A 13,280-nucleotide genomic window follows, 5' to 3' on the forward strand; every position below is an offset into this window, starting at 1 on the left:
ACACGCCGAGCGAAGCGAGCCACGACTCAGGCCGTTAACAAAAAACTAAACCCGATTACAATGGTCGGCCAAATCGTGCCACGTATATCAATGGAGAAATCACTAAAGCGACCGGATGAGAGGAACCCAAAGAATAAGAAGGAAGAACACAGGTTTATTAATTATGTACAAAACCAAAACCAAGGAAGAAACGAAAGGGAATGTACAGTGAAGAAGAAGAAGCAGATACACAGGGCAGCCTTATACAGTCTTATATTATCACTCCCAGGACAGAACAAACACACTTACATGGAAAGGTGGTGGTGGTGGTGGGAAGGGAGAGAATGGTCCAGGCAAGTGGTAGGTAGGCATCAATGGTAGGCGGTGAGGTCCGGCTCCGACCTCGCGCTCCGGTCAACGCTCCGGGTATTCACTTGTACCGCGGCACGAGCGGCCGGCAGCTTCGCGTGGCGTTTAACGTGAGTGGACAATTATATCGCGGGAGGGAAGACTGGGCTGCAGCGTACGTAATAAATTGTCCCTTAGCCTTCGGCCAGCTGTGCACGCCTCCAACAGTTCGTAAACGGCAAGCAAGGACTCCTTTCTCATCTGTTCGAGTCGTTCTCCCGGCACCTCTCCTCTCATCTCTTGAAGTAGTCCCACGCAGCCGCTTATATTGCCCACTCGCGTATAAAGCCGCTTGCCTCTAGGATACGCCTACCGGTGAGCTGGCCTCGGCCCTGAGTGGTCGCGAGCGCTCACCGGTCCGCCCCTTGATGGTGCGTTGAGGGGCCACGCCTTCGTTCCTGGCCGCTCCTCCCCCTTTTTCTCCAACTCTGCCACATGGCTTATGGCGGCTTGCGGGAACAACCAGAAGGCAGCGAACGCTACTGGCAAGCAAGGGAACACAATTTGGAGGGAAGCTATGCCGCAAAATGAATAGGATTGGAAAAAGGGGGCCGAGGTTATTTGATTAATACAACGCAGATTCAAACTATTGGGAACAGATCCTTACCTGAAACACATACTAATGAAATAACTAAAGAAGATCCTATGGTGTGCTACGTGTTGCTCGTGGCCTAACTAGGGTGCGACCTTTGACTTTTACACAAAAGTGGGAATATTTACAGGGGATTATTTATAAGGGATTATTACAAATATTTACAAAGTGGAGGGTTCTAAAAACTACAACAATATATATATATATATATATATATATATATATATATACATACATATATATATATATATATATATATATAGGTATAATCGTTAGATTAAATAAGACGCGGACGTAGCTTCAGGACGTCGATCTTTAATTGTCGACAAGCTTTCGACCAACAAAGGTCTTCTTCTGAGTCAGCCCCAAGTTCGACGGAAGTCGACGTCCTGAAGCTACGTCCGCGTCTTATTTAATCTAACGATTATATATTCAATACAAATGAGACGCCCTGCTCGTACTTTGGAGTTTCTACTATTTCTTACAGTATATATATATATTTGTATAGATATAGCATTTTGCCATTAGTTGGGGGCACCTCATTCAACTTAACTAAGGTGTTCAACAGAGTGACAATAATACTGCAGTGTAAAGAGACCAGGACAGTATCTCTCCAAAGATCATCTTTTTACTTTGTGCTGAAGCGAATCTGTGACATAATTGGCCCAAGCAAGTAATTACAGCTTCCCAAACTAATCGTATATAATTACAAGACTCCATTGCAGGATGAAATCAGACAGTGTACCACGTGACGTGCCACTGCCAGCATTGTTCAACCTCTGTAAATTGATTTTAACGTGTTAAGGTCTGGACATCCAGATATCCGGTGCTTATATGAGCTTCGTACACCCCGATTTTGTATGACGTCATATGTGCACAGAAGCATAAAAGTTGGATCCGATAGCACAGAAAAGTTGAACACGAGGGATATATATATATATATACATATGCATACATACATTAAAAAAAAAAATTAAAAAAAAATGCATATACAAATGCAGCACATAAATAATAAATAAAAAAATATATATATACATATACACATCCCCCCCCAAAAAAAAATAAAAAAATAAAATGCATATACAAATGCAGTACATACATTTAAAAAAAAATATATATATACATATACACATCCCCAAAAAAAAAAATATATATATATATTATATATACATATACAATATTTATATATACATATACACATACAAAAAAAATATATATTGTTACGGAACCCAACGTCGGTCAGATTAATCCCCTCGTCTATGACTGACCGACGTGGTCCTGAAGTCCCAACGCTCCTTCCGGTCGGGAGCAGCCAGGGTATTTGGTCTATGAAAAGTCCCAAGGACCTAACCTGAGTGCCACTCCTGACCGCGAAGCAGGGGAGGGACTCCCCTGCTCGAACCCCGGTTTTAGATGGTCTAGTTGCCGAGCGGTTTTAGCAACCCGAAGTTCGAGTCATTAACACTCACTAACCCGATTCCGAAACGTTGGCCAAATCGTGCCACAGGTATCCAATGGGGAAATCACGAAAGCGAAACGGATGTAAAGGAAAGAAAGGCAAGGTAGGAAGAACAAATATAATTTATTACTAACTATTTACACAATTAAAGGAACCAAGGAGAAGGAAAGAAATGAAAATAATTTACAGAAGGATGGAAGGACCAGAAGACTCAGTGCAATTTCTAGCTTATACAGACTTACTTATACCCCAGGGACAAGACACACAAAACAAACTCACGTACACAAAAGGATGGAATGGCAGGAATGGGTGGAGGGATGAGGAGGTTCAGGTTCGTGCAAACGGCAGGGCTGGAGGTGACAGCTCCGACTCCTCGCACTCTGGTTCACAGAACGGGCGACAGGGAGATCCGAAGACCGCGGCACGTCGATGTTCGCGTGCACGCACTGGTTGTTCTCAGAGTGCTGGTTGGTATCGCGAGCAGGGCGTGCCGATTCTCATTCGCTTTCCTCTCCACGTGTCTCACTCTCTCCTCCTCAACTGAGCTCAACCTCACTGCTCCTCCTCCACTGAACTGAACAACTCCACTCAACTCTCTCCCGGTGGACTGCCAACTCTCTGACGCATCTCTGGTGGGGGCGTCGCGTGACGGGTTATATAGGCCACACCCTCAAACCTTTGCGAACCTCCCCGGTCGTTCTTTCTCCGCCCTCTCAAGCCAAACCCCTCGTGCCTGATTGGTCGGCAAGGGCTGGCTCACTCCTCCTTCCGATGACGAGGGCGGAGACACGCCTTTCTTCTCCGAACCGACCGCGTGTTCAATGGAGGGCGAATGCAGTTGGCAATTGGAGGCTTTGCACTAGACAGGGGATTCTACCTTACTTCAATTTGATGCAATGCAGAGTCAACTAATGGGAAACACAGCCTTAAACTAATACACATAATAAGGAAATAACTATTTAGAAGGGTATATGATTTGCTAAGTGCATGTATATGGACTAACTAAGAGGACGACCTTTGACCTTGACACACAAAACGGAGATATTTACAAGAATTCATTACACTTACAGAGGGTGATATTTACAACAATTACAAATCCGCAACAATATATATATATACATATACTGTATATATATATATATATATATATATATATATATATATATATATATATATATATATATATATATATATATATATATATACATATATATATATATATACATACAGTATATGTATATAAATATATTGTTGCGGATTTGTAATTGTTATGTATATATACATACACAGTACATACATTAAAAAGAAAAGAAAAAACATACATATACACATACAAAAAAAATAATATATATATATATAATAAAAAACGCATTCCACAACTGCAAATTTGAAACGGTGAGAGGAACCACCTCTTCCTCACCTCATGTTGTTCACACAACGGCCTCGAAACACCAACACGGGCAGCATCAAAACGGCCGCGACTACCACGGCCATGTAGTAGAGCGCGAACTTGAGGTAGAAGCACCACGTGGACCTTCCCGCCAAAACGAGCATCATGCAAGCGAGGACGAGTGTCCAGTGTACCATGGTGGACTCAATCGAGTGCAATGAAAACACCTCGGAGCGGGTGCGTGGGTCCGACCGCTGTGTAATTGTAGGGCGTGTCGGTGGTGGAATCAGGGTCTGAATCAACATGGTGGGTGGTCGGGTCGGGGACTGTCAGTTAGGAGATGGAATTGAGGCGGGTCGATAGATGTGGAACATGTCATGGCTCATTTGTGTTGGTGGAACATGTCATGGCTGGTTAGTGTTGGTGGAACATGTCATGGCTGGTTGGTGTTGGTGTAAGATGTCAGGGCTGGTTAGTGTTGGTGGAACATGTCATGGCTGGTTGGTGTTGGTGGAAGATGTCAGGACTGGTTAGTGTTGGTGTAAGATGTCAGGGCTGGTTAGTGTTGGTGTAAGATGTCAGGGCTGGTTAGTGTTGGTAGAAGATGTCAGGGCTGGTTAGTGTTGGTGTAAGATGTCAGGGCTGGTTAGTGTTGGTAGAAGATGTCAGGGCTGGTTAGTGTTGGTAGAAGATGTCAGGGCTGGTTCGTGTTGGTGTAAGATGTCAGGGCTGATTAGTGTTGGTGGAAGAGGTCAGGACTGGTTAGTGTTGGTGGAAGATGTCAGGGCTGGTTAGTGTTGGTGGAAGATGTCAGGGCTGGTTAGTGTTGGTGGAAGATGTCAGGGCTGGTTCGTGTTGGTAGAAGATGTCAGGGCTGGTTAGTGTTGGTGGAACATGTCAGGGCTGGTTAGTGTTGGTGGAACATGTCATGGCTGGTTCGTGTTGGTGGAACATGTCATGGCTGGTTCGTGTTGGTGGAACATGTCATGGCTGGTTAGTGTTGGTGGAATATGTCATGGCTGGTTCGTGTTGGTGGAACTGTCATGGCTGGTTCGTGTTGGTGGAACTGTCATGGCTGATTAGTGTTGGTGGAACATGTCATGGCTGGTTAGTGTTGGTGGAACATGTCATGGCTGGTTTGTATTGGTGGAAGATGTCAGGGCTGGTTAGTGTTGGTGGGAAGACGTCAGGGCTGGTTAGTGTTGGTGGAAGATGTCACGACTGGTTAGTGTTGGTCGAAGATGTCATGGCTGGTTAGTGTTCGTGGAACATGTCATGGCTGGTTAGTGTTGGTGGAACATGTCATGGCTGGTTCGTGTTGGTGGAACATGTCATGGCTGCTTCGTGTTGGTGGAACATGTCATGGCTGGTTCATGTTGGTGGAACATGTCATGGGTGGTTAGTGTTGGTGGAACATGTCATGGCTGGTTAGTGTTGGTGGAACATGTCATGGCTGGTTAGTGTTGGTGGAACATGTCATGGCTGGTTAGTGTTGGTAGAAGATGTCAAGGCTGGTTCGTGTTGGTGAAAGATGTCAGGGCTGGTTAGTGTTGGTAGAAGATGTCAGGGCTGGTTAGTGTTGGTAGAAGATGTCAGGGCTGGTTCGTGTTGGTGTAAGATGTCAGGGCTGGTTAGTGTTGGTGGAAGAGGTCAGGGCTGGTTAGTGTTGGTGCAAGATGTCAGGACTGGTTCGTGTTGGTGTAAGAGGTCAGGGCTGGTTAGTGTTGGTGGAAGATGTCCGGGCTGGTTATTGTTGGTGGAAGATGTTAGGACTGGTTCGTGTTGGTGGAAGAGGCCAGGACTGGTTCGTGTTGGTGGAAGATGTCAGGGCTGGTTAGTGTTGGTGGAAGATGTTAGGACTGGTTCGTGTTGGTAGAAGATGTCAGGGCTGGTTAGTGTTGGTAGAAGATGTCAGGGCTGGTTAGTGTTAGTGGAAGATGTTAGGACTGGTTCGTGTTGGTAGAAGATGTCAGGGCTGGTTTGTGTTGGTGGAAGATGTCAGGGCTGGTTAGTGTTGGTGGAAGATGTCAGGGCTGGTTAGTGTTGGAAGAAGATGTCAGGGCTGGTTTGTGTTGGTGGAAGATGTCAGGATTGGATTGTGTTGGTGGAGGATGTCAGGGCTGGTTAGTGTTGGTGGAAGATGTCAGGGCTGGTTCGTGTTGGTAGAAGATGTTAGGACTGGTTCGTGTTGGTAGAAGATGTCAGGGCTGGTTAGTGTTGGAAGAAGATGTCAGGGCTGGTTAGTATTGGTGGAAGATATCAGGGCTAGTTTGTGTTGGTGGGAGATGTCAGGGCTGGTTAGTGTTGGTGGGAGAGGTCAGGGCTGATTAGTGTTGGTGGAAAATGTCAGGACTGGTTCGTGTTGGTGGAAGATGTCAGGGCTGGTTAGTGTTGGTGGAAGATGTCAGGACTGGTTAGTGTTGGTGGAAGATGTCAGGCCTGGTTAGTGTTGGTGGAACATGTCATGGCTGGTTCGTGTTGGTGGAACATGTCATGGCTGGTTAGTGTTGGTGGAACATGTCATGGCTGGTTCGTGTTGGTGGAACATGTCATGGATGGTTCGTGTTGGTGGAACATGTCATGGCTGGTTAGTGTTAGTGGAACATGTCATGGCTGGTTCGTGTTGGTGGAAGATGTCAGGGCTGGTTAGTGTTGGTGGAAGAGGTCAGGACTGGTTAGTGTTGGTGGAAGATGTCAAGGCTGGTTAGTGTTGGTGGTAGATGTCAGGACTGGTTAGTGTTGGTAGAAGATGTCAGGGCTGGTTAGTGTTGGTGGAAGATGTCAGGGCTGGTTCGTGTTGGTAGAAGATGTCAGGGCTGGTTAGTGTTGGTGGAAGATGTCAGGGCTGGTTAGTGTTGGTGGAAGATGTCAGGGCTGGTTAGTGTTGGTGGAAGATGTCAGCGCTGGTTAGTGTTGGTGGAAGATGTCAGGACTGGTTAGTGTTGGTGGAAGATGTCAGGGCTGGTTAGTGTTGGTGGAAGATGTCAGGACTGGTTAGTGTTGGTGGAAGATGTCAGGGCTGGTTAGTGTTGGTGGAAGATGTCATGGCTGGTTAGTGGTGGTGGAAGATGTCAGCGCTCGTTAGTGTTGGTGGAAGATGTCAGGGCTGGTTAGTGTTGGTGGAAGATGTCAGGGCTGGTTAGCGTTGGTGGAAGATGTCAGGGCTGGTTAGTGTTGGTGGAAGATGTCAGGGCTGGTTGGTGTTGGTGGAAGATGTCAGGGCTGGATAGTGTTGGTGGAAGATATCAGGGCTGGTTTGTGTCGGTGGGAGATGTCAGGGCTGGTTTGTGTTGGTGGGAGAGGTCAGGGCTGGTTAGTGTTGGTGGGAGATGTCAAGGCTGGTTCGTGGTGGTGGGAGAGGTCAGGGCTGGTTAGTGTTGGTGGGAGATGTCAGGGCTGGTTTGTGTTGGTGGGAGAGGTCAGGGCTGGTTAGTGTTGGTGAGAGATGTCAGGGCTGGTTAGTGGTGATGGGAGAAGTCAGGGCTGGTTAGTGTTGGTGGGAGATGTCAGGGCTGGTTAGTGGTGGTGGGAGAGGTCAGGGCTGGTTAGTGTTGGTGGAAGATGTCAGGGCTGGTTAGTGTTGGTGGAAGATGTCAGGGCTGGTTAGTGTTGGTGGAAGATGTCATGGCTGGTTAGTGGTGGTGGAAGATGTCAGCGCTCGTTAGTGTTGGTGGAAGATGTCAGGGCTGGTTAGTGTTGGTGGAAGATGTCAGGGCTGGTCAGCGTTGGTGGAAGTTGTCAGGGCTGGTTAGTGTTGGTGGAAGATGTCAGGGTTGGTTAGTGTTGGTGGAAGATGTCAGGGCTGGTTAGTGTTGGTGGAAGATGTTAGGGCTGGTTAGTGTTGGTGGAAGATGTCAGGGCTGGTTAGTGTTGGTGGAAGATGTCAGGACTGGTTAGTGTTGGTGGAAGATGTCAGGGCTGGTTTGTGTTGGTGGAAGATGTCAGGACTGGTTAGTGTTGGTGGAAGATGTCAGGGCTGGTTAGTGTTGGTGGAAGATGTCAGGACTGGTTAGTGTTGGTGGAAGATGTCAGGGCTGGTTAGTGTTGGTGGAACATGTCATGGCTGGTTAGTGTTGGTGGAACATGTCATGGCTGGTTCGTGTTGGTGGAACATGTCATGGCTGGTTTGTGTTCGTGGAACATGTCATGGCTGGTTCGTTTTGGTGGAACATGTCATGGCTGGTTCATGTTGGTGGAACATGTCATGGCTGGTTAGTGTTGGTGGAACATGTCATGGCTGGTTGGTATTGGTGGAAGATGTCAGGGCTGGTTCGTGTTGGTGGAAGATGTCAGGGCTGGTTAGTGTTGGTGGAAGACGTCAGGACTGGTTAGTGTTGGTGGAAGATGTCAAGGCTGGTTAGTGTTGGTGGAAGATGTCAGGACTGGTTCGTGTTGGTGGAAGATGTCAGGGCTGGTTCGTGTTGGTGGAAGCTGTCAGGGCTGGTTCGTGTTGGTAGAAGATGTCAGGGCTGGTTAGTGTTGGTGGAAGATATCAGGGCTGGTTAGTGTTGGTGGAAGATGTCAGGGCTGGCTAGTGTTGGTGGAAGATATCAGGGCTGGTTCGTGTTGGTGGAAGATGTCAGGACTGGTTAGTGTTGGTAGAAGATGTCAGGGCTGGTTAGTGTTGGTGGAAGATGTCAGGGCTGGTTCGTGTTGGAAGAAGATGTCAGGGCTGGTTAGTGTTTGTGGAAGATGTCAGGGCTGGTTAGAGTTGGTGGAAGATGTCAGGGCTGGTTAGTGTTGGTGGAAGATGTCAGGGCTGGTTAGTGTTGTTGGAAGATGTCAGGACTGGTTCGTGTTGGTGGAAGATGTCAGGGCTGGTTAGTGTTGGTGGAAGATCTCAGGACTGGTTAGTGTTGGTGGAAGATGTCAGGACTGGTTAGTGTTGGTGGAAGATGTCAGGACTGGTTAGTGTTGGTGGAAGATGTCAGGGCTGGTTAGTGTTGGTGGAAGATGTCAGGGCTGGTTAGTGTTGGTGGAAGATGTCAGGACTGGTTAGTGTTGGTGGAAGATGTCAGGGCTGGTTAGTGTTGGTGGAACATGTCATGGCTGGTTAGTGTTGGTGGAACATGTCATGGCTGGTTAGTGTTGGTGGAACATGTCATGGCTGGTTCGTGTTGGTGGAACATGTCATGGCTGGTTCGTGTTGGTGGAACATGTCATGACTGGTTCGTGTTGGTGGAACATGTCATGGCTGGTTAGTGTTGGTGGAACATGTCATGGCTGGTTAGTGTTGGTGGAACATGTCATGGCTGGTTAGTGTTGGTGGAACATGTCATGGATGGTTAGTGTTGGTGGAAGATGTCAGGACTGGTTCGTGTTGGTGGAAGATGTCAGGGCTGGTTCGTGTTGGTGGAAGATGTCAGGACTGGTTAGTGTTGGTGGAAGATGTCAGGGCTGGTTAGTGTTGGTGGAACATGTCATGGCTGGTTAGTGTTCGTGGAACATGTCATGGCTGGTTAGTGTTGGTGGAACATGTCATGGCTGGTTCGTGTTGGTGGAACATGTCATGGCTGCTTCGTGTTGGTGGAACATGTCATGGCTGGTTCGTGTTGGTGGAACATGTCATGGGTGGTTAGTGTTGGTGGAACATGTCATGGCTGGTTTGTGTTGGTGGAACATGTCATGGCTGGTTAGTGTTGGTGGAAGATGTCAGGGCCGGTTAGTGTTGGTGGAAGATGTCAGGGCTGGTTAGTGTTGGTGGAAGATGTCAGGGCTGGTTAGTGTTGGTGGAAGATGTCAGGACTGGTTAGTGTTGGTGGAAGATGTCAGGGCTGGTTAGTGTTGGTGGAAGATGTCAGGACTGGTTAGTGTTGGTGGAAGATGTCAGGGCTGGTTAGTGTTGGTGGAAGATGTCAGGACTGGTTAGTGTTGGTGGAAGATGTCAGGGCTGGTTAGTGTTGGTGGAACATGTCATGGCTGGTTAGTGTTGGTGGAACATGTCATGGCTGGTTCGTGTTGGAGGAACATGTCATGGCTGGTTAGTGTTGGTGGAACATGTAATGGCTGGTTCGTGTTGGTGGAACATGTCATGGATGGTTCGTGTTGGTGGAACATGTCATGGCTGGTTAGTGTTGGTGGAACATGTCATGGCTGGTTCGTGTTGGTGGAAGATGTCAGGGCTGGTTAGTGTTGGTGGAAGAGGTCAGGACTGGTTAGTGTTGGTGGAAGATGTCAAGGCTGGTTAGTGTTGGTGGTAGATGTCAGGACTGGTTCGTGTTGGTAGAAGATGTCAGGGCTGGTTAGTGTTGGTGGAAGATGTCAGGGCTGGTTCGTGTTGGTAGAAGATGTCAGGGCTGGTTAGTGTTGGTGGAAGATGTCAGGGCTGGTTAGTGTTGGTGGAAGATGTCAGGGCTGGTTAGTGTTGGTGAAAGATGTCAGCGCTGGTTAGTGTTGGTGGAAGATGTCAGGACTGGTTAGTGTTGGTGGAAGATGTCAGGGCTGGTTTGTGTTGGTGGAAGATGTTAGGACTGGTTAGTGTTGGTGGAAGATGTCAGGGCTGGTTTGTGTTGGTGGAAGATGTCAGGATTGGATTGTGTTGGTGGAGGATGTCAGGGCTGGTTAGTGTTGGTGGAAGATGTCAGGGCTGGTTCGTGTTGGTGGGAGATGTTAGGACTGGTTCGTGTTGGTAGAAGATGTCAGGGCTGGTTAGTGTTGGAAGAAGATGTCAGGGCTGGTTAGTGTTGGTGGAAGATATCAGGGCTGGTTTGTGTTGGTGGGAGATGTCAGGGCTGGTTAGTGTTGGTGGGAGAGGTCAGGGCTGGTTCGTGTTGGTGGAAGATGTCAGGGCTGGTTAGTGTTGGTGGAAGATGTCATGGCTGGTTAGTGGTGGTGGAAGATGTCAGCGCTCGTTAGTGTTGGTGGAAGATGTCAGGGCTGGTTAGTGTTGGTGGAAGATGTCAGGGCTGGTCAGCGTTGGTGGAAGTTGTCAGGGCTGGTTAGTGTTGGTGGAAGATGTCAGGGTTGGTTAGTGTTGGTGGAAGATGTCAGGGCTGGTTAGTGTTGGTGGAAGATGTTAGGGCTGGTTAGTGTTGGTGGAAGATGTCAGGGCTGGTTAGTGTTGGTGGAAGATGTCAGGACTGGTTAGTGTTGGTGGAAGATGTCAGGGCTGGTTTGTGTTGGTGGAAGATGTCAGGACTGGTTAGTGTAGGTGGAAGATGTCAGGGCTGGTTAGTGTTGGTGGAAGATGTCAGGACTGGTTAGTGTTGGTGGAAGATGTCAGGGCTGGTTAGTGTTGGTGGAACATGTCATGGCTGGTTAGTGTTGGTGGAACATGTCATGGCTGGTTCGTGTTGGTGGAACATGTCATGGCTGGTTTGTGTTGGTGGAACATGTCATGGCTGGTTCGTTTTGGTGGAACATGTCATGGCTGGTTCATGTTGGTGGAACATGTCATGGCTGGTTAGTGTTGGTGGAACATGTCATGGCTGGTTGGTATTGGTGGAAGATGTCAGGGCTGGTTCGTGTTGGTGGAAGATGTCAGGGCTGGTTAGTGTTGGTGGAAGAGGTCAGGACTGGTTAGTGTTGGTGGAAGATGTCAAGGCTGGTTAGTGTTGGTGGAAGATGTCACGACTGGTTCGTGTTGGTGGAAGATGTCAGGGCTGGTTCGTGTTGGTGGAAGCTGTCAGGGCTGGTTCGTGTTGGTAGAAGATGTCAGGGCTGGTTAGTGTTGGTGGAAGATATCAGGGCTGGTTAGTGTTGGTGGAAGATGTCAGGGCTGGCTAGTGTTGGTGGAAGATGTCAGGGCTGGTTCGTGTTGGTGGAAGATGTCAGGACTGGTTAGTGTTGGTAGAAGATGTCAGGGCTGGTTAGTGTTGGTGGAAGATGTCAGGGCTGGTTCGTGTTGGAAGAAGATGTCAGGGCTGGTTAGTGTTGGTGGAAGATGTCAGGGCTGGTTAGAGTTGGTGGAAGATGTCAGGGCTGGTTAGTGTTGGTGGAAGATGTCAGGGCTGGTTAGTGTTGTTGGAAGATGTCAGGACTGGTTCGTGTTGGTGGAAGATGTCAGGGCTGGTTAGTGTTGGTGGAAGATCTCAGGACTGGTTAGTGTTGGTGGAAGATGTCAGGACTGGTTAGTGTTGGTGGAAGATGTCAGGACTGGTTAGTGTTGGTGGAAGATGTCAGGGCTGGTTAGTGTTGGTGGAAGATGTCAGGGCTGGTTAGTGTTGGTGGAAGATGTCAGGACTGGTTAGTGTTGGTGGAAGATGTCAGGGCTGGTTAGTGTTGGTGGAACATGTCATGGCTGGTTAGTGTTGGTGGAACATGTCATGGCTGGTTAGTGTTGGTGGAACATGTCATGGCTGGTTCGTGTTGGTGGAACATGTCATGACTGGTTCGTGTTGGTGGAACATGTCATGGCTGGTTAGTGTTGGTGGAACATGTCATGGCTGGTTAGTGTTGGTGGAACATGTCATGGCTGGTTAGTGTTGGTGGAACATGTCATGGATGGTTAGTGTTGGTGGAAGAGGTCAGGACTGGTTCGTGTTGGTGGAAGATGTCAGGGCTGGTTCGTGTTGGTGGAAGATGTCAGGACTGGTTAGTGTTGGTGGAAGATGTCAGGGCTGGTTAGTGTTGGTGGAACATGTCATGGCTGGTTAGTGTTCGTGGAACATGTCATGGCTGGTTAGTGTTGGTGGAACATGTCATGGCTGGTTCGTGTTGGTGGAACATGTCATGGCTGCTTCGTGTTGGTGGAACATGTCATGGCTGGTTCGTGTTGGTGGAACATGTCATGGGTGGTTAGTGTTGGTGGAACATGTCATGGCTGGTTTGTGTTGGTGGAACATGTCATGGCTGGTTAGTGTTGGTGGAAGATGTCAGGGCCGGTTAGTGTTGGTGGAAGATGTCAGGGCTGGTTAGTGTTGGTGGAAGATGTCAGGGCTGGTTAGTGTTGGTGGAAGATGTCAGGACTGGTTAGTGTTGGTGGAAGATGTCAGGGCTGGTTAGTGTTGGTGGAAGATGTCAGGACTGGTTAGTGTTGGTGGAAGATGTCAGGGCTGGTTAGTGCTGGTGGAAGATGTCAGGACTGGTTAGTGTTGGTGGAAGATGTCAGGGCTGGTTAGTGTTGGTGGAACATGTCATGGCTGGTTAGTGTTGGTGGAACATGTCATGGCTGGTTCGTGTTGGTGGAACATGTCATGGCTGGTTAGTGTTGGTGGAACATGTAATGGCTGGTTCGTGTTGGTGGAACATGTCATGGATGGTTCGTGTTGGTGGAACATGTCATGGCTGGTTAGTGTTGGTGGAACATGTCATGGCTGGTTCGTGTTGGTGGAAGATGTCAGGGCTGGTTAGTGTTGGTGGAAGAGGTCAGGACTGGTTAGTGTTGGTGGAAGATGTCAAGGCTGGTTAGTGTTGGTGGTAGATATCAGGACTGGTTCGTGTTGGTAGAAGATGTCAGGGCTGGTTAGTGTTGGTGGAAGATGTCAGGGCTGGTTCGTGTTGGTAGAAGATGT

The 13,280-nt window shown here is 48.3% G+C and overlaps 1 protein-coding gene across 1 annotated transcript in view; it reads right to left on the reverse strand.

Annotated features, from left to right (window-relative positions):
* The window catches only part of LOC137430184 (1-acyl-sn-glycerol-3-phosphate acyltransferase alpha-like), a 68,090-nt gene extending 64,065 nt beyond the window's left edge, over positions 1-4,025 (reverse strand). Inside the window, exon 1 of the mRNA XM_068120833.2 lies at positions 3,859-4,025. Within this exon, the coding sequence (XP_067976934.2) occupies positions 3,859-4,025 (167 nt within the window). The remainder of the gene's footprint in view (positions 1-3,858) is intronic.
* Between the last annotated feature and the right edge of the window lie 9,255 nt (positions 4,026-13,280).

The sequence above is a fragment of the Myxine glutinosa genome, chromosome 6 (assembly GCF_964187855.1).
Source record: "Myxine glutinosa chromosome 6, kmMyxGlut1.1, whole genome shotgun sequence".
Lineage (NCBI taxonomy): Eukaryota > Metazoa > Chordata > Myxini > Myxiniformes > Myxinidae > Myxine > Myxine glutinosa.